Source organism: Sparus aurata, chromosome 19, assembly GCF_900880675.1.
Source record: "Sparus aurata chromosome 19, fSpaAur1.1, whole genome shotgun sequence".
In the NCBI taxonomy this organism is placed as follows: Eukaryota; Metazoa; Chordata; class Actinopteri; order Spariformes; family Sparidae; genus Sparus; species Sparus aurata.
Window position 1 is genome coordinate 13348238 of NC_044205.1, and position 27398 is coordinate 13375635.

The window sequence follows — 27398 nt, forward strand, 5'->3', positions numbered from 1 at the left end:
AACACTTGTCTGTTAGACCTGAATTATAACGTCCCATGAATACAGGAGCCTACAAACACAACGTGAATCGTTAATTATTTAGAATAGCATCAAACTGATCGTTGAATGAAGGAAATGCGTGAGAAAATGCTCGTAATATAAAGCATATAATATAAAACTTGGCAAGATTGCGTACATACGGAAGAAACCTGCCAAGCAAAGTGTGTACTTGTCACAACACTATCAGAGAGCCGACATATTGTTCCATCCCATGGGTATCGTGATTGTTTTTAAGAAAAAGAGGAAATGCCACACGATTTCAGACCTCTCTTTTGTGTTCTTACGAAGCCGGAAGTGCACAGCGATGAATGCTCTCACTTCCTCGGGCATGTTTGGCCGCCTGTAACAACAGCAGCAGCATCAGACAAGAGATAACCTAATGATGGAAGAATTTGAAGGTGAGAGAAACAACCGTTCAAGCGTTCATTTGAGCTGTTTTGTAGCCACGTCGGGCTCACAACCTCTCTGTATTTGTCCTCACAATTTGGCGGAATCGTGTACTGTTTTAGCTTCCCAGTTTTTGTCAGCGACCTCCCTTTTTGTTTGGGATTTAGCTTAAGTAATGCTAGTAAACGTCAGGGCCAAGGATGAAGCTAGCCGCTGACTGTATGGGTGTGATCTCTGCGTTAGCCACAGGAGCTATCCAGTGTTAGAATGCTGCTAACGAATGATCATGATTTAGCTTAACGTTAGGACGGCAAGGAACAGTTGTAAAGGATATAAATTGTTTTGAATAATACTGTCGACACGAATATTTGAATGTGTAAAATTGGCTCGCACACTGTTGACTAACGTTCACGTTTCAAGTAATTGGGATTTATTGGTGGAATCCGAGTCAAATGAATTAATTTTATGACATTAACGTAAGGCCATTGTCCCAACAATGCCCAAAACATAGTTCATGACAGCATGTTTCATGCATGTTTGACTAAACACGACAGATGTTTCAGTATGACAGGAGTAGTCAGCTCAATGCTGACTTTTCTGTTTTCCGTGACTTTTAACCTCCTTCACTAATATCAGATTTAATTTCTTGTTATTACAGAGGGCGAGGCACCTCCTGCTGAGGATCTGGTTCAATGCCACATCTGTAACAGATCTTTCTTCCCCAAAGTCCTGGTAAAAAAATATATAAGCTCTCCTCTGTCATTTCTAACATATTAATTGAGATATGAAAGGTAACCAGAAGAAATGTACAGGGTTGTATGAGCAGAGGCATTTTGAAGATGATTTAGTTAAACTAAAACTGTTGAACGGTCTCTGTGGTGGCAGTATTTGCCACAGTTACTGTCAGCTGACAAGATATCAGCTGTTTGCATGTGTCATTAACTAAAATCAAAATAGCCAGTAGGGCATTGTGATGAGCTCTTTGTAATGGTTGGGGGGGTTGGGGGGGTGGGGGGGTTGGGGGGGGGGGGGGTTAACAAATTGACATGCTGTTGGACTGGAATGTGTTCTTAAATGTATACCTGGGAATGCAGACTGTAGGTAATGGTTGTTAGAATTGTTAGAATCTATCACCAGGGTATGAAACTGAAAACAATTGCTGGGTTTTGGCATTTGAAGCAATTTCAAAGGAGCCTCTTATAACAACATGAAAGGATATGACTTATTTATAATTGATTGATATGGAGTAACACATTTTGTACTTGGGGTTGCCTATGTAGTTATTTTTTACAGATGGATAAAAACGATTATAATGTATATTTTTATTAGAAACAATGTATTTCCCATCATCACAACTTTACTGTTTTAACATGACTAAATGTAATGCACAGTTGGAATTTGCCACATCAAAGCTACATTGATTTCAATAACTGGAACACATTGTTTTATAGTAATGCAAATGCACACATTAATGATTTTATATAAGTACTCATTAGCTGACAATGGCTAGATTGATGGAGGTGCATTCCTTTGGAAGCGTCTGTGTATTATGTGGGAATGTGTACTTGTGTCTACATTAGGAGGTTTGAAACAATGAGATACAACATTCAGAAGATTGCTGAAAGTAATTTCTCAGTTAGATTTCAGTTGAAATAAGTGTTTGCATTCTTTACTTTGCAGCTGAAGTCACAGAAATTGCGTTTGTAATGCTATCTTCCCCTTTCAAAAACAACATTTTTGAAATGTGATTCAATGTAAATGACAGCCAGGATAATGGCAATAAGATGACGGCAAGTGTTTCCAGAGCATGTGGAATTAAATAAGATGTATGGTGTATAGTCCTTTTGCATTGCATATGGTTTTGCTCTTTTTACAGGAGAAGCATACAAAAATTTGCCAAAAGTCAGTGACCAAAAGGAGGAAAGTTTTTGATTCCAGTAGACAGAGAGCCGAGGGCACGGACATCCCCACACTCAAGCCTATCAAACCAAAGGTAAGACTTCGACTTAAGAGGGGGGGGAAATCAAACACATAATTCCAAGAGAGTTAAATTTAGCTATTAATGGGAGGAAAAAACTGCTCAAAGTCAGTCTGGTAATTCTGTTGGAAGATTGGATGAATTTAAGCTGAATGTTACATGTCCAAAACATTGTTGTCACTCAACAATTTTATACACTTTAAGTACTTTTCTTCCACTTTCATGATAAAAATAGCCCATTTACCTGTAATCTAAAGCCATTAATCCATTCATCTATTCACTATACATATCTACACAGAAATACTTAGAGTAATGCTTTGGACAATGCTTTTTAGAAATAAATTACATATCACAATTGAGGAGCTGTAGATTTTTTGGGCACACAGGTCAGAACAGCAGAGCTACTGCCATATGTACGGTGTTATAAATTGAACAATTGCTGTAATTACATTCAACCTAAGTCACTGGAACTCAGAAGAGAATCAGCTGTTGAAATTTACCCAAGCCTATGATCATTACTATGGTGAACAGCTCATGTTTTTAATCTTTGCTGTTCCATTTAGGTAATTTAGTGTTCTGTGTTGGCAGATTATTCTCAAATGTAAAACACTCTTAATTGTATTTCAGTCACAAAGTTCATCTTCTTCAGAAAAAAAAGTAAGTTGATTCGTCTTTTTTTCATTTGTCCTCTCTTTCTGTATACATGATTAGTTGGCACAGTTTAACCACTGATGCCCAAGAGGCACTCTCTCACTGTTTCTGGCTTTATAAATACTGAGTTCCCTTGCTTTGAAACATTGGCTAAAATAGGGTGGAGGTGGGATTAGTTTAAAAGTCATTGAAGCTGTGTTTTTTTCCTTATCTTCCTACAATATACAACTGACAATAATTAATCATTCCCTATTATATATTCATTTTCTCTCACCACTGTCTATCGTCGAAAGCTGCACAGATTCTTTTGAACCTGTCATAGACTCTCTTACTCTTTGGCAATTACTCTTTAAATCACAGATTTATTTATGGCACCATCTTCATAGAGGTTGTCAAGAACTCTCACAGCACACAGCAGGTGACTCTGAGTAGCCAAGACTTGCTCATCCTTTTGTGCCCACTTCGAAGTTCTTGCTAGGCAGTTGTTGAATGGTGATTAGAGTATGTTCATGTATTTTGATATGAAAATGACTAACATACAAAAGTTTTGGAATTGGTCAAGGTTATTGCCTCAGCCAGCAGTCGCAACACTGGCTGCAATGGCTGCAATGCAATGAGGGCAATTTTGAAAAACAAATTATGTCCAATAAAAGTGCCTTTTTTGCCACTGACTGTTATTCTGAGTTTCTGACACAATTACAGAAAGGATTCCCTCATAGATGGACCTTTTTGAAGAGTAAGATCCTTTTTGTTTAACCAAAAGATCCTATTTAACCCAAACCACCAGACTCCATTTATAGAAACAGTAATTGTATCATTGTCAAACACACTTAACGCAAACTCAATAGAAACAAATGAAACACCCGAGAAGAAATGTCTTAGTTCTTCTTTCCATTGTTTTCACAATCATCTCTGGTATGATCGAAATAAACCCTTAATCCACTGTGTTAGATCCAAAAATATTATGGCTTTACATGCTGTTCTCCCTGCTGGTTCTGTGATGTCCACACCTTTCCCAATGTTTTCATGTCTAACACCATGATATGAGCCAAACCAGAGTTGGTGATTGTTGGAACAGTGGGAAGATAAACAAGCATGGTTTTGGTGAGTTTTATTTTGTTTTGTGATAAAGTTACTGTTTCTGTAAATGGAGTCTGGTGGATCTGACTGCTGGCAGATATCTGCTTTAACAATACTGGAATTCCCCCCTAAGATATTACAAGCAGAAAAATGGATATAATCTTTCTTTTTCTTGGCTTCAAGTAACTGCAGCACACTCACTTTATCCCCTCACTGGAGGCATACACAGAACATACATCAAGTTGTTTTGTGATACTCTCCGTACCACATCATTGACATCATTAGGATTTGATATTCTGTGTATACGTGGGTATGTAGTGCAGCATGCACTCAAGGTCTTGGAGAATGAGGAATATATAATAGATAGTGTGTGGTTAGAGGAAATAAAGTAGATAAGGTTTATAACACTCAAAATGATCAGACAAATGGTCTCAGTGAACTAAAGACCAAACTGAAGACTGTAACTGTATATCTGAGGAAGTAGGAAGTAAGCAGGGTTATCATGTTGCTACAGGAGCAGCTCAGCGGACATCCAGTGAACTAATTCTGTCAGAAGTCATCAGCTTTAGATAACACACAGACTGCCACCATGGAAAGACAGGGGGCTTGTTTTGTTTTTGTCTGTTTTTTTTTAAACATATCAAGGCTTGATAGAAATAAAGTTCATTAGTTATGAAGCAATTACTTCAATATCAGGAATTTCCAGGTCATAATAATGGAGAAATAAGAAAATAAACAATAATGTTTTGGAGTTTAGAGGCACTAAGAGGGGAAGTGACCTCAGTTGATCTTTGTGGGTTTTTTAAGGCGTTTCCCAGACTACAAAGACAACAGTCTTGTTGAACGATCCTCAAAACCCGTAACTTAAACATTGTAGAGCTGGTCCTGTATATTAGAAGCTCACAAAACAGACTAGCTACCCTTCACATAACTGCAGTTGTTAATGTGACCAAAATTATTGTAATATGTCGGCGGCCGTGTTGGTGTTGAGCAAGATGAGTGGTTTAACACAAAACTAGATAGTATTTTACTTTAATTATGACAAACTGCAAATTTCTTGACATGAAAAAGGATATCTCTTAAATTAAAAAAAACATCATATGTGTACAGTAGTTCAATTTAAGTGGGAACAAAACATTATTTGTCTTTTCTCCATTCATTACCTTATGTATTTTTTCTAAAGTAAGGCCCCATGAGGGACTCCAGAAGGGTGTAACTTCAGCACCCTTTAAGGGTCCCTGTCTGGCTCTCACTCGTCGAGAAGGATCTTGTTTTTTGGGGAGACATTCACTGAAGATATGGCCAGGAGAGCTCTGGACTGCTACCACATTACTGTTGTCTGGTCCTGTAACGTTTCTCTTTTATTTGATAAGTGAAGGATCTGTTTATTTGTCAGACCCCTGTCCTGCGCTTGCCGGCTTACACTTCCACACGAGTCGGCTCGCATCTGTTTCAGCACTGTTACTACATCTGCTGGTGGATCAGAAGCGGAACGAAACCGGACACTCATTAATTCATTCTTTCATTCTTTCATAAATACGAAGGGGCGGAATATCAGCACAAGCATCCTGCTTTGAAAAGGCAGTGTGAATGGGGGTAGTGACAGCAGCAACAGCTGTCCAACATTTGTTTAAAAAAAAAAAACAGGCTGGTGTAACAGGTCTTCTCCTCTGTGTTAACTCCTGCCAGGCCGAACCTCCTAAGAAACCTTCCAACTGGCGCAAGAAACATGAAGACTTCATCGCTACCATACGGGCTGCCAAGGTAGTCAGTCAGGTCATTAAGGATGGAGGACCACTACCCCCACCTCCTCCTCCTACATATGACCCAGGTAATGGGTAGCTCCTGTAGAGAGTGGAAATAAGAACCAAAAGAATGTAGACAAAAACTACTACTGCATTAAGACTACTGTACAAGGGCCACAGTTAAGTAAGTAAAAGTAGAAAACATAATTGACCAAGGAAATGGCATTCCCTCAGAACAGAAATTGTAATGTTTGCAGTTGCAAAAGAACAAGAAAAAAATCAAAAAATAGTCAAATTTTCCTAATGCAACACAACTTCAAATTGTCCATATGCAGGATTTGTGCCACTGTAGAAGTTTTAAAGTAGATGCAGTTCCCAGTATATTTTCTCACCACCTGTTTTGTCTCTAGATTATGTCCAGTGCCCCTACTGTCAGCGGAGGTTCAACGAGAATGCGGCTGATAGACACATCAAGTTTTGCCAGGAACAGCATGCCCGTATGCCCAACAAGGGGAAGACGGGAGATACAAAAAAGCAACCTGCTCGCACACAGGTACACACATGCACGCAGGTACACACATGCACAGGTTGTTAAATTATCTCCGTCACATAGCAACAGTTAACTAGGCAACCAATAAAAGCAGCAGGGTCCAACAGATTTTGGTTTAGACATCTGCTTTTTCCATTTTGATGAGAAAACAAGTGTGCCATGTAGGAGTACATTTTTATATTTGCTATGGATCAGTGAGTTTCTTTCCATTTTCGTTTGTAAAGCCAAACCATTCCACACATTGCATATTACGTATTACAGGGTGTAACGTTTGGGCGTTCACACACACACACCCTCACACTTTTACGAGCCATACTTGTTAATGCTTTGCATCTCATGCTAGGAGCACTTGTTTAGTGTTATATACTTATTAATCATTTATTTTCTCTTTTTGTCTTCAGTTCAAGCCTTCTACTCCTGCAAAGAAGGCTGACACTCATGCTGTGTCAACCATCCCTTCAGCCTCGTCTCGTTTACCCCAGAGATCAGGCCTCGGACAGCCCACTGGTGAGGCCACAGCTGTGCTGATTGTGCATTCTGTATATTTGTGCCAGATTTTTTCAAATCGTGCAACACTGGTTGGGCTACAATTATACATGGCCCACAGTGACATGTTTATGTATGACTGGCTAATTTTTTTCTCTCTCTCTTTCTTGCTCTAGGAATCCCATCTAGTAAGACCTCTTCTGCAGGTTCAATGAGGAGTAATCCCTCCGGCCTCACAAGCCCTCCATCAGGGTCATTGCAAATATACACACACACACACACACACACACACACACACACAGTAGACGTAGTTTCTGTGTTTCTTGTATTCATTAGCGACTACTTTATGATAGAAAGACATTATCATAAAATATTAACACACCATTTGACTAAACTGATGGCATTAGAAACTTAACATGTCACATCTGTGAATAGCATGGTTCAGTGGCAGCTTAAAACTTCTGTCTATGAATCTGATCCTCCCAGTGGTTTGCATTTGACATGTCCTTGTCTGTATTTTCCCCACATTTTTGCCCTCAGTGTGGGAAATAAGACCCGAGCAGTGAGCTCTGGCTATGGCTCTGTGAGGAACACTCAGTCTGGAATAGGTCTCAACAAGAAGAAAGTAGACACCTACATATCTAGGTAAGCCACTTAACTCACACATTTGCTCCAAAAAACACAATACTGCAAGAATGAACCATACCATAGCACCATACAGTCTAAACTATCCTGACCTCTTGTGGTTTGTTGGTGTATTACATACACGTTCGGCTCCCTTTCTGTAAACTGTTGTGTAACTGTACAAGAGAGCTCTGATTTGACTTACAGATATTGTGAACTTGGCTGTAGTTGATTTGAATTAGCTTACTTAGTTTCCTATATGCATGGTCTACCAGAATGATGCCTTAACCAAAAGAAACTATGCAGCTTGCATATTTAATATGTAAAACATGAAAAAAAGGGGAACACTTGGTCAGTCCTCTTTTGGATGAATAAGGGTGATTATACACCTGTAGTCGGTCCATTTGGTCCAGACGAAGGGAAAAATATTTTATTTGTATCATAACACATACTGTTTCTCACAAATGGGTAGCTCTTAAAATGTATTGGTTGTATGGACTTGTTTTACAAGTTTCAGTTGTTAAAACTGTGCTGAATAAATAAGATTGCCTTCTGAAAGGTTTACGATCACCAGATTAATTAACTGTTACTGATGTAACCGTTTGAAAATCTATTTTCAAAAATCCTGTGGTTGCTCAGCCTGCGCAGAATGAGACCCACCTTTTGAAGTGGGATGGTCTGGTGGGCACCAGTCCTATCCCACAGTCACACCAGGCCAAACAACCTGCGCTATTCGGGAACATGCACTAAGATATGTTTTATTTGGAGGCAAAAACACTGAGTAACTCTTAGTCAGTGTTGTTTTGAGAGGATGATGTCCAAGGTCCCATCTTATCTTTAACCCTGAGCACCACAGCCTCCCAAAATAAAGCATGCCACCTATGAAGGCTGAGACTAAGACCTCACAGGTTTCTTCATAACCATACATTTCTACCACAATCATGAATGAATGAAGTGCTTGTGGTACAAATTGTAGGAAAGCTTGAAGTACCTTAGCATTACATTGAAATCCCCACCTACTACTTTGACATAAAACTCTGAAATTGCACAGCAACTAAACAGTAAAACATTTACTTCCATCCGTTCTAAGGGGTTGAAGTAACTTTTTGTTTGCATGTTTTATCACTATCTGGTCAACTTTTTTCTGTTTCTCAGGAATGATGTTGATGGCGTGAACGAAGTTGGAAACGGCGGGATGAAGAGCAAGTTCTGTCATGCTTGTGGGACCAAATACCCTGTTGAATCCGCCAAATTCTGCTGTGAGTGTGGGGTCCGGAGGATGTGTATCTGATGGAGGTCGGAAGGAGGAGAAACCAGAAGAATGTAGGGATGCACCAGTACTCAACCTAGCATCAGAGGGTTTCGCGAAGCACTATTAAGATTTTTTTAAAAGTTACATCCATCTGTACTCTCACACTTGGGTCTAATGTCACGGCAGTAAAGTGGTTTCATCGGCAGGAAACCCTTTGATTCTGTGTTTTCTTCTTCTGCTTCTTCTTCTTCAAAATATTTGTTTAGCTGTTTAGTTGCTGTACAATTTCAGAGTAGTACAAATTGATGGATCTCAGTTGTGAACTGATCTGGTATAAAGTTATGCTAAACTGTGTGATATGGCTGGCACAGGAACAACCCACACAGTTAGCTTTTAATTAGCTTCCTTCTTATTGCTGAAATTGCCCACAACATCGCTCCTGTTTTCACCATCTCAGACACATGAACATTATAGCCGTGAAATTAGTCTGTTTTTATTACAAAAGCTTCATTTAATATTGTCACTGGACAATAATTAATATTAATAACCCTATAGAACACAGACAATATCAGCAATGGAAAGCTATCGGCGCATCTTAAGAAGAGGTTAGGGAAAAGAGTAGGTAAAGGCTCAGAGGTGTGTTGTAAGAGCTAAAAGTGTAAGATGACTCATTAGAGCTGCATGTCATGGCGCCTGTATCTCAGTCCCCCATTAGCTGTGACCTGAAATGCATTCCTGAATCCTGTTGGCCTCCGCTTACTCACAAACAGAATATGTTGATGTGCAATATGATTGACTACTGAAGAAAACAGTGTGGTTTCTAAAAGGAAATGTTTTGGAAATTTTGGAAAGATTATCACCTTGTTTTTACAGGAACCAGTCCAAAAACTAACTAGCTGTCAAAAGGTCAGTGCTCCCTTTAAGATCACTTTACAGTCAAAGTTTGTAATTATCATAGGCCTGACTTTTCTAGACAAATGTAGCATTTGCTCAAACCTTTTTAATCCCATATACAATGTGATGGGTTATTTATTTTCTTATTCCCTTTCCCTTATCCATTTTTACTCAATGAACAATGACTGCACCTTTTTTTGTCAATGCTCTGCAGAATTATAATATTTTTATTTGGATTTGCATGAAACCTAAATGCACCTGGATGTGTTGCATTTGCTTTTTCCATGTCAGTGTTTCTATTTAGTCAGTATTCAATTCTTTAGGATAATTAAAGACAATAGGAACACTGAACTAATTTTCCATGCTCTATAAGGGGAATGGTTTATTTCTCTGCTTGATATAACAAACACTATTTATGACCCCACACAGTTCAGGTACAGGTGGAACACTAAGTGGTAAACAGTTGATGTTAATTAACGGTGGTTATGTTTAATAATCTTTAAGGTGTAAGGCTTTCGTTTCAAGTTCCACGAAGCAAACTGTATTTATGTTACATGACAACAAATGTTGAAACAGACTGGACTGTTGTGTTTTTGTGTACTGATTGCAACATTTGTTGGCCTGGATACGGTTGTGCACTTAACTCCATGTCTATCCAACATAAATAAATTTCTATGACGACAGCTGTGATGGAGTTGTGAGAGTGTCTGTTGAAGAGAGAGGAAGTATACAATCCTGTTATCTAATATCTGCAGGTCCTTTTAAGTCTTAAATTAAATTGAATTGAAAAAACGTTGAATCTGACTTTGTGAGCATTTTATCAAATGCTGTTTATTTTTTGGTAAGTTCTTTTTGTCAAAATAAGTCAAGCTCTTCTGCTTAAAAGTCAGCATACCTAATACTGTCTTCCTACTTTAAACTTGCTATTACCTTTTAGAAAAATGAAGACTAACCTTACTCACTGTAATAACCATAACCTTACATAAAAACTCATCTCTGCACAGAACCACATGCACTACTTATGTACCTTTTTATGTGCATGCAATGCTTTAGTAACAAAAAGATGGATTTGTCTAAAGATTAGTTGTCTACAATTTGGTTTAAATTATCTTAAGTGTCTGCTAACTGTAGACAATCTAGTAATACCGCCATCAAGTAAAAAACTACGCCTTTGCTTTGTTATCATATAAATATATTTGCAATATGTATGCCACGGGTCATAAACATTTATAGTTACTTTATGTGCTTAAAGCAAATATACATTTAACAAAAGAAAATTAGCTACATGATAATGCATGTATGTATTTGTGATGGGAAGAGAAAATGGGTGCTACACTGAAAGTGGTAGCTGGAACCAGACGATTGGGAACCAGAAGTCAAAGGCTGCGAGCTTATGTGTTTGTGTTTTGGGTTTTTTTTTGTGTGTGTTTCTGGTCCACAAACCAACAAATGGAATTATAAAAATAAAATAATGTAAAACAAAAAATGTGGCACTTCTTGGCCCCCCCAAGCTACAGTACATTGCCTACAAGATCTTTCTTTTATAATTAGGCAGGCACCATAAATCAAATCTTCACCTGAATGCTTCTCGGATGTGTCCCAGAATGGAATCACTTATGCAAGCTAAAGTCAACCATCTGTGGCAGAATGTGCTTTCAAAGTATCAATCATGCTCAATGATTAATCAGCTTAATGTCATCTAAAAGAGATGACTTGACAGGGAGCCTAAAACAACCCCTGAAAACAAAAACAAGGGAGCTTTAGATAACTAAGATAACAACGATGTGCCAGGGCTAGTCATTCTCATCCAAAGTGAAAGCAAAACTGTTATTGAGCACCTTAATATTTCCTGGTCATGCTTTAGCAGTCATCGCCAAGTGCAAGAAATCTTTTTCACAATCAAACCGCTTTAAAAAAAAAAAGTGTTTTTGCTGCACGTTTGCAACTTAAAACCTTATAAAACAGTTTCCCTTTTAAATACACCTTCCAAAAGAGCTTCATTGCACTGTACCGTGTGCACCTTTTATGTCCATTAGACATTCCTGTGAAATCTGCATTGTAGCGGGTGATATATGCTGTACAGCACTGTCTGAGAGTCAGGTTCGTTGGGCCGCCTTGGAACTTTTCCGGTCAGCTTAATAGCTTGTGTCTGTGTAGCTTGGAAACTTATCTGAAGAGTCAGTAGTCATACAACACCAAAAACAGCTGCAAGAGATATATACTGGTACTTGACAGGATAGCTTAAATGAAGTGGAAGCTTCCTCTTGCGTAATCCAGTGAAGGACTACATAGGAGAGACAGGAAGTTTTTTTGCTTCACAACGTGCTTGGTTGCAGGTTGCCAATAGACTATTGAGCATCTGGTAGCATCCATTCATAGCAGACACGATTGCCTTAGCTTTGCAAAGTTCCCTCCTTAATGTTTTCCTTTCGTTCCTCTTTTGTCTCTTTGCCATCCTCTTCGTCTTCAACCTCGCCATGGGCTCTGCAGTCTAGTCAATAGAAGTCAACAAACAAACACAATGTACCAATTAGTGTTGAGTTTAGTTTTGTAATCTCATGAATATCAGCGAGGTTAAAGTGCATATTTATCACTTATCAGTTTAAGGTCAAACAAGGCCCACTCCACTTTCAAAATCTGATCTCTGACAACCCTGAATCACAGAATACCATTCTGCTTACCGTATATAGAGTTCGTACCAAAGTACAGTATGTTTGATAAAATGGCAAAAGATAGCCTTAAAAGGGCTCAAAACCAACCATTCGTGAGCCAGTATTTTAAACCTATGCTGGTCTGATGAGGCCTATGATTCAAAGCCTGAATCATCAAATTTGATTTCGATCCTGCACTGTTCAAAATGAAATACGCCACTGAACCAGGGTCAGAGTGTGGTTTTGCGTGAAATTTTTGGATAATGCTCATCACTTAAATTCAATTTTGTTTCATTTCTGCAGCATATTACAGAGTTAACAAGTACATATGGAAACATGGTCTCTGTACAGTTCATGACATTTCAGTGTGACTAAGAAAGAAACTTGAAACTATTAAGGTGAATATGCTTCCAAAACCAAAAGGCTTCCAAATGACTAAGTTGATTTCTAGTTCCTCCCTCCGAATGTCCCTTCACAAATGTTTTTTTCCTAACAGTGCAAAGAGAGGCATAATATGAATACCGTCTCTTTTCTGTTGTAGCTTGTTTGGCCCAAGTTGTCCTGTGTGAAACAAATAGACTCATGTTTGGATACACTCGCACAATCGACCGGCTAGGTTCAGTGAGTCACCCACTAGGACAGCCTGCCAACATTCCACTGATCTCCTAAATAATGCCAACGTCTCTCACACAGAAAGTGAAAGAATTACTATCTTAAGTTGGAAGTGAGTGATCCTGCGGCTGCACCTTGCAAAGTTTCATAGGAAAAGTACAAAAAAGAAACAACATCTACACAGAGATTTATATTAATGTGCTCAGACTTACCGGCCTCTTAGGACAAGGGCAATGTATTGAGTATAGGACAGATTTGGCCAATGTGTCCGTGTTGGGAAGCCTTAAATTCTTCATTTTGCAGGACAGGCTGTGCAATTTGCTCACAATAACCTGCAAAACATAGGTCTATGAGTCATTTGCAACATTTCACTCAGAGTCTACACCCTTTGTGACCACAAAACTAGGGCCCTACAATCAGTAGCACATTTAATGATCTCTATAAACAGATATCTGCATATGCATGTAGAATCTGTGGGCAAGGGAAAATATTTTTGGTATCATAAGTGTTCTGGTTCCCGTGTATAGTCTGAGTTGTATTGACCAATAATGTTTGAGCTGGTTTTGGGTTAATGCAGGTAAACCAATGAATACAGAGCTACAGGTGGCTGACTGTGTGAAAGAACAGAGCTTCACACGACAAAGTTGGCCAAATAATGGATTGATGCTCCACAATAGGCTTGCTGTCACAAGCAAATCCATCACAAAGGTGTTGAATGAGATTAATATTTTTCTTTTTCTGGTGGTCTGGAACAGTGACATCTTTGGACTTGCTGACCCCTTTGGGGCCCTTGGAGGTTTTGAATCTGCTCATGTGTTAAGTAAAGTTTTGGAAATTGAGTTGCTGTTGCATACACAGCGATGAGCCACAACATTAAACATTTTGTTAAAATGCTGCTGCTGAGAAACTTTGGGTCTAGTGTTCAGGTGGATGCCACTTGACTGAAATCACCCACCCAAGCACACACCCTAATTGGAACAGCACTTTCCTATGACACTAGGCCCTGCAACGCAGCACCTGAGGAACATGAAAAAGAGCCCAAGACACAAACCTGGTATCCAACTGCTGCAGATCCCAATTCGACTGAATATCTTGGGATGTGCCACAACAAGTCCAACCCATGGAGGCCCCACCTTGCTACCCACAGGACTCAAAAGATAGACTGCGAACACCCTGGTACCAGACAACACAGGACACCCACAGAGGTCCTGTTTCTATGCCTCAATGAATCAGACTCAAGTCTGATCCATGGATTGGACTTGTTCCTGCACATCCCAGAGGTGGTCAACTGGGTTGAGAACTGAGGAAATTGGGGGGGGCCTTGAGCTCTTTTTCATATTCCTCAGGGCAACAGTTTTTGCGGTGTAGCAGGGCGCATTGTCCTTCTGGGGTGGGTAGTGTCATCAGGAAACGCTATATGCCCCAAGGGAGTGTACTTGCACTTCAAGTATTTGGGTAGGGGGTTCCACGACCTAAGCTTTCCCAACAAAACATTTTATTGTAACAAGATGATCAATGTTATTCACTTGACTTGTCAGGGTCTCTGTTTTTATGGTCACTTAGTGTACATTTTTGATAATAATTTAGACATTAAAAACATTAATAAATGATACCAAGCAAATAACTTAATAAAAAGGAAAGGAATTACATGTACACCAGAAACATTTTAGCTTACATCTACAGAATAATTATTACTCACCACCACCACATCGTTGGACGTGCAGTTCTGTAGCCTGTATATCTTCTTAGGGCAGGATATGGTTTGCAGCGAGGTTGTGATATTTTCTCCCTTGAATGAAATGAAGCATTACAGGGGTAGATATTAGTCATACAAATTAAGAATTTTGCAGAAGAGGGCAGCCAGTTTCAAGTCTAAACTTTTGTTAATTATTAAATTACCATCCACTATTGGCTTGCAACTGTATATTTGTGCTTCAGCTTGTATCTGGTTTGTTTGTTTGCTTGCTTGATGTCTCTGTTTGTGCTCAGCATCATTGAAAATAAGGACTTCCCTCAACTGGTTCCCAGAATCTTTGAGGTCCTATTTGTAATAAGGCTGACTGTTCAATCTCACTCCCAACTCTTCATATATTGACACTTTAGGATGAAGTCCAACCCCACCTACATTCCCAAAGCCTGGGTATTTGACCCGTTGGCAATGAGACACAAAAATCAGACCTTTAAATAAAGCTTTGAATATATAAATTATCTTTGAGAAAACATTTCAGTGTTTGAGGTTATGTTGACGGTGTTAAGGTGCTCTCTTTTGGTTATATAAAAAATGTGTGACATACCATATTTAAAAGTTTAGCTTAAACCTGCATGTTGATGGGAATGATTCACCATGAGAGTATCTTTTTCCGACTTCATGTAAACGTGCAAATCACCTTGTTTTGTTTTGCCTTAGTTTCACTTGAAAAAAAGTACATAATAATCATACATAAATAAATAAATAAGGAAGGGGAAAGAGTTGACGAAATGCACAAAAACTGCCTAACATCTAATACCTAATATTAGGTTGCAGCTGCTTTTGCATGATGCTGCTCCAACTTGCCTGCTTCTCTTTACAGTATTTCTGTACCCCGTCCCCCCCTTTAGTGATGAGATTTCAAACCAGACATGATTCTGGATCTATTCTCTGCTCAAGATCTGTGCTGCATCTTGTCCTCCATTAGATGGGACTGATCCCATGAGCTGTCATTTCCTGGCAATAATCCTTGCCTCTTAACACACAACAATACAAGCAGATTTCCCTAGATGGCAAAAATTAACTTTATTGGTGTCTCACTCACGGTGTTTTCCAGATCAGTGCGGATGGTTGCCTTGTAATCTTCGCTAACGTCAGTCGGAGGCCTGATGGTGTCACAGGACAGGGACAGAGATAGAGGTAGAAGCAGAAGAACAAGAAGACTGATGCGAAGAAGAGGCTGAGAGTTTGAGGTCAGGGAGAGAGGGAGACAGAGAGGTCAGTCAGCTGAAGTTTACAGTAGAGCTCTTTTTCATATAATGAACTAATAACACTTGCGTTCTGAACATCCATTCATTATAGTGCAACTTTGTTCGTGTGGACTGCATGGCAGCATGATCAAAGCAGTCTAAATCTCCCACTCAATTACTGAGATGGCTCAAATTTATTTGAATAATCTTGGTCCACATAACAGTTTAAAGGAAATTACAATGATTTTTACTTTGTCAGCTAAGTCAGTGCCCCTGCCATGTCTTAATGCCACATGTAAATCTAGTGATGGAAAGTAACTTAGTACAAGTACTTTTACTTTAATATTTTCATTCAGTTGCACCTTCAGAGGGAAACTGTGCATTTTCTACTGCACTACATTTCTTTACAAATCATTAGTTCTTTGCTTTAGTCACAAAGAGGATTAACATTTAACATACAAAACACATAATCATTTTTTAAGATGTGGTGCATGGTTAGAGAATAAATCACCCTGCAGTGTGCAAAGTACTGACCACAACATTATATGTTGCTTTCACGTGAACGCATCAGCAATTATAATCCAATAAAAGCCGAGGCTACAACACCCTGAATGTGACTGGTTTTGTGCTGCGCTGTCACCTCTGCACCTCAACATTACAACTACATTACAAATTGAACGCAACGCAGTCTCCAACACGGATGTGTCTGTTCCTGTAAACCAAGAGCAATTCCCGTAAATCCCAAACCTATTTCGGTTTCCTTCTGACTGGGAATTATTTACTCGGAAATCCCCTACTGTGAAAACCACTGAAGTCTTCAACATACAGCAAACCAGCCAGTCGCTCGGCGGAGAAGGCATGGGGACGGATGCGTGCGGAGTGAACTCCCCGGTAAGTTTGGTAAACACTGCTTTGGACCGTACAGACTGCGTGTGTGTGCTGTATCTGCCCCGCTCCGACACTGACAGGACTTCGGCTTTTATTCGGCGCGTATTTGGTGCAGTTAAAGTCGGTTTAATTAGGTGCGTCACCGCTTAAATGCCACTTAACCCGCAGGCAGCGCTGTCACTGTACTCACCATTGGTCATTCTTCATTCATATTCACCGCGGGCTGGAGCTGGAAACCTCGCGCGTGTCTTCATCGCTGCCCAGGTGTTCGGTCAGCTCGGCTTTCCACCGTGGAGACACACACACACACACACCCACACTCACACATACACCCACGAACACTGGTGCTCTCACAGTCGGTGCGGTTGTAGTGGCTTCTCGTTCTCTGCCATTACAGTCCGTTCCCCACGTCCTGCGTAACGCAGCCGTTCAACCACAGCATGTGATTTTTTTTTTTACTTCCGTCCTCTCCACCAGAGGTTTCACTTTACAGCCAGACGAATAAACGTGTGAAACAGGGGTGACACGCGTGGTCAACCCAGTACTTTTATTATTTTTTATTTATTTATTTTTTTGCTGGCATCCCTGGTTGTTGTAATGGATAGAGGCAAAGCTGTTTTGTGGCTCAAGTGGTGGACTTGTTTCTGTTTTTTTCATATACTGTGCGTTACACAGCTGCGGGACGTGCATTAAGGCTGATGGGCTGATTCATTCATTGAAAAAAACCCAAAACGCTCTATTTCAGCAATGACCCCGGCATATATCACATGCATGTTCACACTGAGGGCTGCTGCCTGAGTGAAGCATCTGGCGCAGTCAGTAGCTGAGTGCCTTGCTCACCTGCCCCTCGATGAGTTGAATTCATTCATTCATTCATTCTCAGTGCCCACAACCTAATTTTGAGGACCTTTGGATTGTTCTTTAACTTGGAAGGTAGTGAGTCAGTGTACAGGAGTCTGTGCCACTGATCATGTAACTGATTCGCTCCAGATTTGTAAATGGATGAGTTGAAGACAGCACATGGTGCGTCACATTATTCTAGATAGTGCAGTCGTGTTTTTAAGAGCTGCACATTTGTGTCACAGCTAGTCTGGTCAAGAATGAAAAAATGCAAGTGTTGGAACGCAACTAAGTAGATTTACTCACGTCCTGTACATAAGTACCACTTTGAGGAGATACGTTTTACTTTATTTCTATTTAATGCTGCTTTATACTTCTACTCCACTACATTTCCGAGGCAAATATTGTGCTTTTACCCCTCCTGTCCAGTGAGAACAATGTGTTTGTAAATGTTTGTGATGAGTTAAAGGATGAAGTGTCCCTTTATGGGTTGAGAAAATTCCCCTCCCTCTAAAACTAAATAATCTATTCAGAAACAGTGAGAGCCTCACATGACAGTGAAGCACCGTATGATTGCTTTAAAGAATGTGAGGCATTGCTTTAGATTAACTACACAACAGTCAAGTTGTACGCTCAACAAGAAACGTCCGCAGCAGTAAAATGCAACATTCTCATGACTGCAGCAGGAATATGAATCCAGAAACATCAGATGTAATAGTAAAACACTGACCGGCACTAGTACTTTTACTTTTGAAACTTGTGAAAATTGTGTTATGGCTACTTTAATTTAAGTAAATAATCTGAATACTTCACTTCAACAATTAAGAATAAGTCCTCTAAATTTTCACTCTGCTTTTTAGAACAGTTCTTTCACTGAAACACATCACAAGACAAGAGTCTGATTTCCTCAGTACGGTCACTACCTTCTGAAATACAAACCAGTTTCAGGGACACCCATCAACCCGGTGGGCCCTTTTGGTAAATGTCTGGCTGTAGTTAGTAAGATGAAATGCCCTTGACACTGCGATGATAACATATGCTATTAACTTATCACCTGTTTTATTGTATTTTTTATTTATTGTACCTGCCTTTTGTAAAAACAAAACAAAAAAAACTAATACGACTCTCTCTTATGATTTTTGAACTTTCTCATGTTCAAAAACCCTCAGGTTTATGTACACACATACACACAAACTATACACGTTCAGTCACCTTTAGCCTTTAATTTGTCCTTTGGAGCAATTAAATAGTTTTGTCTTGCCAGTTTAGTACCACACCTCTGCACATATGAAGATAACAGCTCAAGAGCAATAAATGCCATCTGCAAGGACAACCGACTAAGCAACAAATAACTTGTAATAACATTCTTTTTATAAGTTGCTAGTACCCTTAAGTGAGTTATATTACTAAAATTACATCTGAAACGTAATATCCAATTTTAACACAGTGGTACTGGGTCGGTATCCGGCATACTTAAAGTTTGGTTCTAGGAAGGGAAAAATGGTATGCATACATCTCTAATAGAGTGTTAATGAAAACAGTGTCGATATAATTTATGAGTTCACATCTGGACTGAACATTGATGGTTCGTCACTATCGCTGTAGATAAAACAGAACATTTTTCAGTAGGTTGTCCTGTCTGAAATCCTAAATTTCGTTGTCCGGTGTCGATCTACCTTGTAAAGTTGTAAATTATTCAAATATTCATCCTCCCAAAATGTTATTTTCTATTCGAAACAGGACAGGCGTCGGGAGAGCAGTACAGAACATTTGCAGCTGAGGCACAGAGTTTAAATATAAGAACCAAGCATTTTTACTGACACTTACAGATAATAGAATGTCACTGATCGCTGCCAACTTTGAAAATGACACACATTGAACAACATTTTTTGCTGGATATTCTGCATAGATGCTGTGCCAATAAATCGCAGCATTTACGAGCTGATCCCAGGGGATTTACATAGTTTACTAAACTGAAGAAGAACCCATACAGGAACACTTAATCCCTCAGTTCATCAGAAAAAACAGTCACCAAATTTGGAAACACACTTTTTTTCTCCACTAGACCGGAATAACGTGTGTGTGTGTGTGTGTGTGTGTGTGTGTGTGTGTGTGTGTGTGTGTGTGTTACAGTGCTAGAGCCCACAGTAATTAAAGACATCCATCAGATTATGACAGTGGTGTCGGGAAGCCTTGCAGCGTGGGACCTAATGGTGATCTGATGAACCATGACAACAGCAATCAGAGGCGCAGATGATGTTTCTGAGCAAGATTCCTCTTGTTTCCTGGTGCTTTGTGATTCACTTACAAAGTATGTGTGGGGTGTACTGAGACGTAGATTATGGGAGGTGGTAAAGTTATTACATTATATTTCAGTTTGTACTGTCCGGGGGTTATCGTCAGCGTGCAGATGCATACATGTCCAGTTTCAGTATTATTCTGTAATGTTGAGGATACATGTAAATCATTAGAACAAGTGCACAAAGCACCGCAAATGATAAAAATTGTTGTATGTTTGTTATGGCAAGGGTTCCAGTTAGGCAAGGTTTGCCATGTGCAGACAGGAAAGTATTTACTAGGTTGCTGTACATTCCGTGTGGCTTCTTTCTAGAGATAAGGAATGGTGCAACCACCAATCATAGGATAGACACTGAATTGTATTTGAAAGATTCATTTGACCTCTACTATTACAGTAAATGATGTAACATGACAGATAATGTAACCTGTCGCTCTAAACAGATTGAAAAGGTTTTTGTTTTTTTATTAAACCAGAATAATAAAATAAAAGGGGCCCTTGTATTCTAAAGAAAGTGAACTTTATTCATACGTTTTTTTTTTAAAAACAGATTAACTAATCAAGGCAGAGAGCAAGCAACAAGAGAGAGAAAAGGCTGTGCTGACTCAGGTTGCATTTTGGCTCAAGGTAATTCATTTGCCAAAAAATACTGCATCTGAGTTAACTTCATTTATAAACGGGCCTGTAACTTGAGGACAAGTGGATATGGTTTAGCCATCGATTAGAGGAGGTGTTGATGACAGCTGCTGATGGGAGACAGGTCTTTCATAATGCTGGGAGGAAATTCACTGCTTTTTCAGAGAGAAAAAAACAGTCTCCTCTCTGACTATAGTCACATACTGTCACAGATTTGTGGTTCGTTGGTGTTGAGTTTTCTTGGATCATTAAATGAGCACATCACTGTTTTTGGCTCTTTTGTCGGCTCAAGTCATGTTTGAGCCAATTACATGTAACAGGTGGATTTAATGAGTAGCCATGTTTTGATACTTACTGATCTGTTTGAAAGAATGCAAACTGAATGTCTGGTTTGAACCTCCTCAAGTCCTGTTGGTAAGGGGAAACACATACTGGCTGGGGAACAGACTTCAACAAAATGTGGAAAAAGGAGTTCTCCACTGCCGCCTGAACAGCTGAACACCAGCTGAAGTCAAGCTGGTATCTTTAATGTGGGCATTTGTTGTTTTTTAAGTGCTGTACCATAGGCAACTGGACTTGTTTCACTGTCTTGAAGACCTTTCACCTCTCATCCAAGAGGCTTCAGTTCTAGCTAACTGGGGGGCAGATGCAGGAAGAGTTTCTGTTGCAGCCACTGTTGTATTCAGATTATTTACTGGACTCAAAGTGCTAATACATGTAAATTTGTGGTCCAACTGATGGTGACACGTGTCCACTTAGACTTCCTCTACATAAACAGAAGTGGCAGTCACATTCTTGATTCCCTGCCATGACAGATCTAGCCTTGCCCAACTCAGGAACCATACCAACCATAATGATAGACACTGGGGCCTTTAACAGCTAATTTTTTCAACACGCTCCTCCAGTCCGTTTTAGACACAGCATCTTAGTGGTCAACAAGTCAGGAACACATCCTCTTATTGCCTCAATCCAGGGCTTCATGGACAGTCAGTCCACGGCTAACAGCTACCACAACTTTAAATGTGAGTAAAAAATTATAGAACTTCCGATGTGATGGACTTTACTTGGCCCGGGCATGCGCTCATGTCGAGACCTGCAGAGGTTTAGCAGTTGACTTAATTTGGCAGGTTCTCGTGAGTCAAGTGGTCCCATGCTTTGTTATTTAAGGGTTATTTTTGGCCTAGATTTATTTTATTTAAAAAACAAAAAACCAATGCAGAGGCATTAATTGAAATTAAAAAAGATAATGTCTAAGGCTTATCAATCAGCTCTGTCAGGAAAAGATGTGGGTGTACATATTTATGATTATTTTCAGACTGTGTGGGTTGAAAACAGACAAGAAGCATAATTCCCCTTCACTTCAATTTTACAGTCGGGTAGGCAAACTCAGTGAATATACGTACAGGTACATCGCAATAAATGAAGAATACCATGGAAAAGTTCATGTATTTCAGTGATTCAATTTAAAAAGTGAAACTCATATATTGTATAGAATTATTACACCCAAAGTTAAATATTTTAACCTTAATTTGTTTTGATTTTAATTGTTACAGCTTACAGCTCATGAAAACCCAAAATTCAGTATCCCAGAAAAATTTTAATATCGTGAAAGAGTTCAATATTGTAGACCGGAGGTGTCACACTCTAATCAGCTAATTATCTCAAAACACATGCAAAGGTTTCCTGAGCCTTTAAATGGTCTCTCAGTCTGCTTCAGTGGGTTGCACAATCATGGGGAAGACTGCTGATTGGACAGTTGTGCAGAAGACAGTCATTGACACTGTCCACAAGGGTAAGCCCCAAAAAGTCATTGCTAAAGAAGCTGGCAGTTCGCAGAGTGATGTAACCAAGCATATCCATAAAAAGTTGAGTGGAAGAAAAGTTATGTTGGAAAAATTGCCCAAGCAACGGGGACAGCAACAGCCTTGAGAGGATTGTCAAGCAGAGGCCATTCATATATTTGATATTTAATATCTGTCAGTATCAGTGGTCTAAAGTCCCTCTTTTCAGATGAAAGTACATTTTTGCATTTATTTTGGAAATCAAGGTCCCAGAGTCTGGAGGAAGGGAGGAGAGGCACAAAATCCCTAGTTGCTTGAAGTCCAGTGTGATGTTTGCAGAGCAGGTGATGTCATCTTCTGGTGTTGGTCCACTGTATTTTATCAAGTCCAAAGTCAACACAGCCATCTACCAGAAAATTCTAGGGCACTTCATGCATCATTCTGCTGTCAAGCTTAATGTAGATGCTGATTTAATTTTCCAGCAGGACTTGGCAGCTGCCCACACTGCCAAATGTACCAAAACCTGGTTTAATGACCATGGGATTACTGTGCTTGAATTCGCCTGACCTGAACCTCATAGAAAATGTGTGGGGTATTGTCAAGAGGAAGATGAAAGACACGAGACCCAACAATGCAGATGAGCTGAAGGCCGCTATCGAAGCAACCTGGGCTTCCATAGCACCTCAGCTGGGCATTGATGTAGTAATTCATGCAAAAGGAGCCCCAACCAAATACGAGAACATACTTTTCAGAAAGGCCGACATTTCTGAATAAAACATTTTCTTTTTCTTTACTGGTCTTTTTTCTAATATTAAAATTTTCTGAGATACTGAATTTAAGGGTTTTTTTTTGGAGCTGTAAGACACAATCATCAAGATTAAAACAAAAAAAGGCTTGAAATATTTCATTGTGTGTGCAATAAATCAACTATATATATATATATATATATATAACCCTTAGAGATAATATATAACCCTTAGATATAACCCTAACCCTTAGAGTTTCACTTTTTCAATTGAATTACTGAAATAAATTTACTTTTCTAAATTATTGAGATGCACTTGTATGGGAAGGAATAGAAGCATTAGAGTGTGCTAGAGGCTGGTAAATATCATGGCTGGAGTTTGTTAAGTTTTTCTCCGGAAACCTTATCTGGCAAATTTTTCCTTGTCCTTGTGGAAAGCTTTGATGGGAGCTCTCACCATTGGTGACTGCCAGTCCGGTCACTCCTGTCTTACCTGGGTTTCTATCACCCTCCATCTTTGCCTGATTCTTCAGCAGGATGCTGATAGCAAATGTGGAAAACAGATCCTCTTCCTGTCTTTGGTTGCACAAAGGCAGGTGTGCTTCTTTTGTGAATTCTGAATTTTTCTGGGGAAAAATCTGAGATGATGGCGAACAGTATGACACATGGGAAGCAAAACGTTTAGGGGAAATCATCTAGATGCATGTAAGCAAAAAATAATGTGAGTTTTTACTTTAAAAGTAAGGATTTGCTAGTATTCTTTTTCTTTAATGATGGTCAATGAAGGGTCTTTAGGTTTTGGATTGTTGGCTGGACAAACAAATCAATCGTAAGATGTCTCTTTGGAGCATTTTTCATCTAAGACTAAAAGTCAATTAATCATGAAGGTAATTGGCAAAATCAATCAACTATGACAACAATCTTTAGCTGAAGCCCTGCTATTCAGGCTGTCAGTGGTTTCCCTTTTTGTCAATGCACTGGAAATAATTGATTGTTTACTCTTGATAGATATATAAAGGATACACCAGCACACATACCATGCCACAGGAGTGTAATAATGATAACGTTTCAATTCTACTTGGAGCTTCATGAGGTCTGAATCTTTCATTGACAGCGTTCGCAACTACGTGATGTGAATATGATTACTTAAATAAATAAATTGTTATAGAAAGGAAGCAGTATGACTGTACCTGTCTCGCATTTGGTGAATATGTTCTTTGATTAATAAAAAATTTGATATAAACAATTTCGCCTGTGTCTCCCTTCTTCGTTAGCCAGTGAGCTGGTCATAACACTCCTTGCCTATTTGTTTAACCATTTCATTTATCACATGGCCCGTGCATTTTAAGGTAATATTATGTGACTTATTACAATAATTGTATCATTTTTATAAAAACGTTATCGTTTTTGCGGCTTCTGATGACATTTGCTGAGTCTAACCGAAGTAGGAAACATGACAGTTAGTCATTGGTACAGATTTTGCTTTTGCAGTCAAGTTTGGTTTTGGGCACACAGCCAAATAGTCTGCAGCAGACATGAGGGTGTGACTTTGAAACACATCCTGGAATAGATCGTTGCTTCATATTCTTGTGTGAAAACTGAATTATTGAAATAATTTCCTGTAAACTGAGTTGCAACACATTTTTTGAGTGTGTCCGGTGCTCCCTGTGAACTACGTCCATGTAGTCTCACGACTAAGGCACGTAACACAGGCCTACTTCCACACATCCAAACCTAGATACAGTCGCGGTCAAAAGTTAAAATACACTTGTTAAGAACATGGCAGTTTACAGTTCCAATGATTTCTACAGCTCTCATTTTTCTGTGATGGAATGAGTGGATAACAAACTACCTTGTGTCACAAAAAAACATTCATGAAGTTTGCTTCAGATCTGAATTTATTATGGGTCTTCTGAAAATGTGACCAAGCCTGCTGGGTCAGTAATATACATACAGTAATTCTAATATTTGAATAAATGTCTCTTGGCCATTTTCACCTCCGTTAGGTGCTTTTGATTGCCATCTGCAAGCTTCTGGCAGTCCTCTGGCTGAATTTTCAACCACTCCTCTTGACAGAATTGGTGAAGTTCTACAAAAGTTGTTGGCACGGACTTGTTTCACCAGCGCAGTCCAAATGGGTACCCGACTGGGGTTAAAGTCAGGACTTGGGAAGACCCAAGATTCTGGCTGATGAATTTTGATATAATCCTCCTTTGTCACTATTCAATTTACTTTCTATTGAGTACCAGATTGACTGGCAGCAATGCAGTCCCACAGCATAGTACTACCAGCACCATGCCTGAAAATAGGTCTGGTGTTTTGAGATGAAGGGCCTCACCTTCTCTCCTCCAAACACATTGCTGCCCATTGTGGCCAAACAACTACATTTTTGTTTCATCTGACCTCAGGGTTTAAGGTGCCGCATCTGGAGCGAGGGGTTCTTTCTCTCAGGGCAGACTCTCAGCCCATGTTGATGCAAAACACGCTTGACTGTGGACACTGTCACCTGTCTTCCAGCAGCTTCTAATTCATCGCTCACTTTGGTTGACTCTTGACCCATCCTGACCAGTTTTCTCTCACCAGCAGGTGTTAGTTTGTGTTTTCTTCCTGATCGTGGCAGTGACACAACTGTGCCATGCACTTTATACTTACAGTTATTTGTACAGTAGATCCTGGGACCTGTAACTGCATTGGAATGGCTCCTAGTGACTGTCGGGACTTGTTCAAATTAATAGTGTGTTCTTCCAATGCTGAGCTCTTTGTGGCCGAGTCTAGTTGGTGTATCAAACGGGTCCTAAAATGGGCCTAGGAGAGTCATCAGCCATCATAATCACGCAGAAGTTGTTAAGATGTTATGCTACAAAGTAAATTTGATTCACAAAACTTTCTGTAATCGCCTGAATTGATCGTTCAAGTTACTGCATGTATGTTCTTAAGCCAGCGGATTTGTCACATTTTCAGAGGACCCATAATAAAAAATAAATGAGAGCTGTCCAAAGTTTTGGAAGTGAAGACTGCCATGATATACATTTGCTTAACAAACTTGTGTAAACCGAGACTGACCGAGATTATACCATATGAACAAAAGTATGTAGAGTGTGCTACAGCATAAAGTTATATTTTATATAGTTCACTCCTAACTCAGTTTATGGTACTTGTCTGGCCTGGGCTGAGCCTTGACCTTGACCCTAACTAAACCTTTGGAATTAATTCAGTTCAAAACCTCACTGATGCTCTAATTTATGGCTGAATGAGAGGGAACATCCGGGACCAGGTGCCAGAAATGTGCTGGAAATCCCCTCCACTTTTACGCAACATATTCACACCCATGGTTTTGAAATGAGACGTTCAACAGTCACGTGTGTATCATTCATTGTCCAAATACTTTGGTCAGGTATCAACATACCTTTGGCCACAAGATGTTCATCTATCACCCTGACAGTTTACTATAAAGTGTATCCGCTGGGCTTTCCCCTGCAGTTTGGTGCTTCATGCTCATTAATTAAATCAATGGCTGTGAGATGGCTTTATGTCTTGCTAGATAATGCACACAGCTCTTCCACCTGCCCCACATCCACCTGTAGGCTCCATTTTTAAAGTATCTCAAGGGGGATCATCGCATCTGCTGCTCAATATGTTTACATAGGGAGTCACAGGACAGAGAAACCAAACTGCATTTATGTTTCTGTTCAAGAGGGTGATGCACAAATCACTCTCATAACTCTATCCTTTCTTACTGTATTCCTTCCAAGGTTATCAAGTCAGAAATACACTATTGTTTCAGCTGTCTAAAACTACTAAAACTCAGTCTGAAACTACGTGTTCGCAGCTCACTCCATGATAACCTTGCATGAATTAAACCAGATGCTGTTACAGTATCCATTGCCACACTTTTGTGTAAACGTGTTGAAAAAGACAGTAACGTGCTGTGACCTGTTTCGTCGATCTTCACAAGCCCATTGACAAACGAGTGAAGTGAAAAGTGTCCAAGTTCAGCAAAAAACCTTCACTGCATGCCAATGAAGTGACTGTACAATGTCGCAGCCCAGACGGAGGAAACAGTGATATAAGACATTATGTAAAACACCTCAAGGGACAGACTTCATCACAAATGTTTGTTTTTTTGTTGTTGTTGATGTATTTTATCAGCTGTTGTTGCTTTTAAGAAATTATATTATGAATACATAGTATTACATGAGATTTTTTTTTAAATTTTTTTTTTAAATATACTGAAACTCAATGCAGATGCCTTTAACTCTGGTTGGTTTCATTGACTGCCCTCATAAGTTGAATCTCAGCTCAGTGGCCCCATCTAGTGGTTATTCT

At 39.5% G+C, this 27398-nt stretch overlaps 2 protein-coding genes and 1 long non-coding RNA gene across 4 annotated transcripts; 2 read left to right on the plus strand and 1 right to left on the minus strand.

Annotated features, from left to right (window-relative positions):
- The first annotated feature begins 306 nt into the window (after window positions 1-306).
- zc2hc1a (zinc finger, C2HC-type containing 1A) lies at window positions 307-10369 on the plus strand. 2 transcript variants are annotated; one of them, XM_030398333.1, is made up of 10 exons: window positions 307-437; window positions 1085-1158; window positions 2303-2419; window positions 3032-3061; window positions 5825-5966; window positions 6291-6433; window positions 6832-6937; window positions 7093-7168; window positions 7457-7561; window positions 8696-10369. In XM_030398333.1, exons 1-10 carry the CDS (start codon window positions 419-421, stop codon window positions 8829-8831), a joined length of 948 nt encoding a protein of 315 aa, XP_030254193.1. In that variant the 5' UTR covers window positions 307-418; the 3' UTR covers window positions 8832-10369. The 2 variants fall into 2 exon arrangements, with proteins under 2 accessions (XP_030254193.1, XP_030254194.1); XM_030398334.1 differs by lacking the exon at window positions 3032-3061.
- Window positions 9894-17219, minus strand: LOC115570072 (uncharacterized). Its single transcript, XM_030398335.1, has 5 exons — window positions 16965-17219; window positions 15742-15876; window positions 14649-14738; window positions 13162-13281; window positions 9894-12177 (listed from the first exon to the last, which is right to left on the minus strand). The coding sequence occupies exons 1-5, from the start codon at window positions 16965-16967 to the stop codon at window positions 11971-11973; spliced, it is 555 nt and encodes a 184-aa protein (XP_030254195.1). The 5' UTR covers window positions 16968-17219; the 3' UTR covers window positions 9894-11970.
- LOC115570073 (uncharacterized) lies at window positions 15868-20420 on the plus strand. The gene is made up of 2 exons (XR_003981694.1): window positions 15868-16777; window positions 19748-20420. It is a non-coding gene; the product is annotated as an uncharacterized LOC115570073 (long non-coding RNA).
- Window positions 20421-27398: the final 6978 nt, after the last annotated feature.

Coding starts and splice junctions, on each gene's coding strand:
- zc2hc1a (XM_030398333.1), top strand. Junction 3,062..5,824: donor CATCTTCTTCAGAAAAAAAA/GTAAGTTGATTC, acceptor AACTCCTGCCAG/GCCGAACCTCCTAAGAAACC. Junction 7,169..7,456: donor CTCACAAGCCCTCCATCAGG/GTCATTGCAAAT, acceptor TTTTGCCCTCAG/TGTGGGAAATAAGACCCGAG.
- LOC115570072 (XM_030398335.1), bottom strand. Junction 14,739..15,741: donor GCACTGATCTGGAAAACACC/GTGAGTGAGACA, acceptor ATTTCATTCAAG/GGAGAAAATATCACAACCTC. Junction 12,178..13,161: donor GCCCTTGTCCTAAGAGGCCG/GTAAGTCTGAGC, acceptor TCTATTGACTAG/ACTGCAGAGCCCATGGCGAG.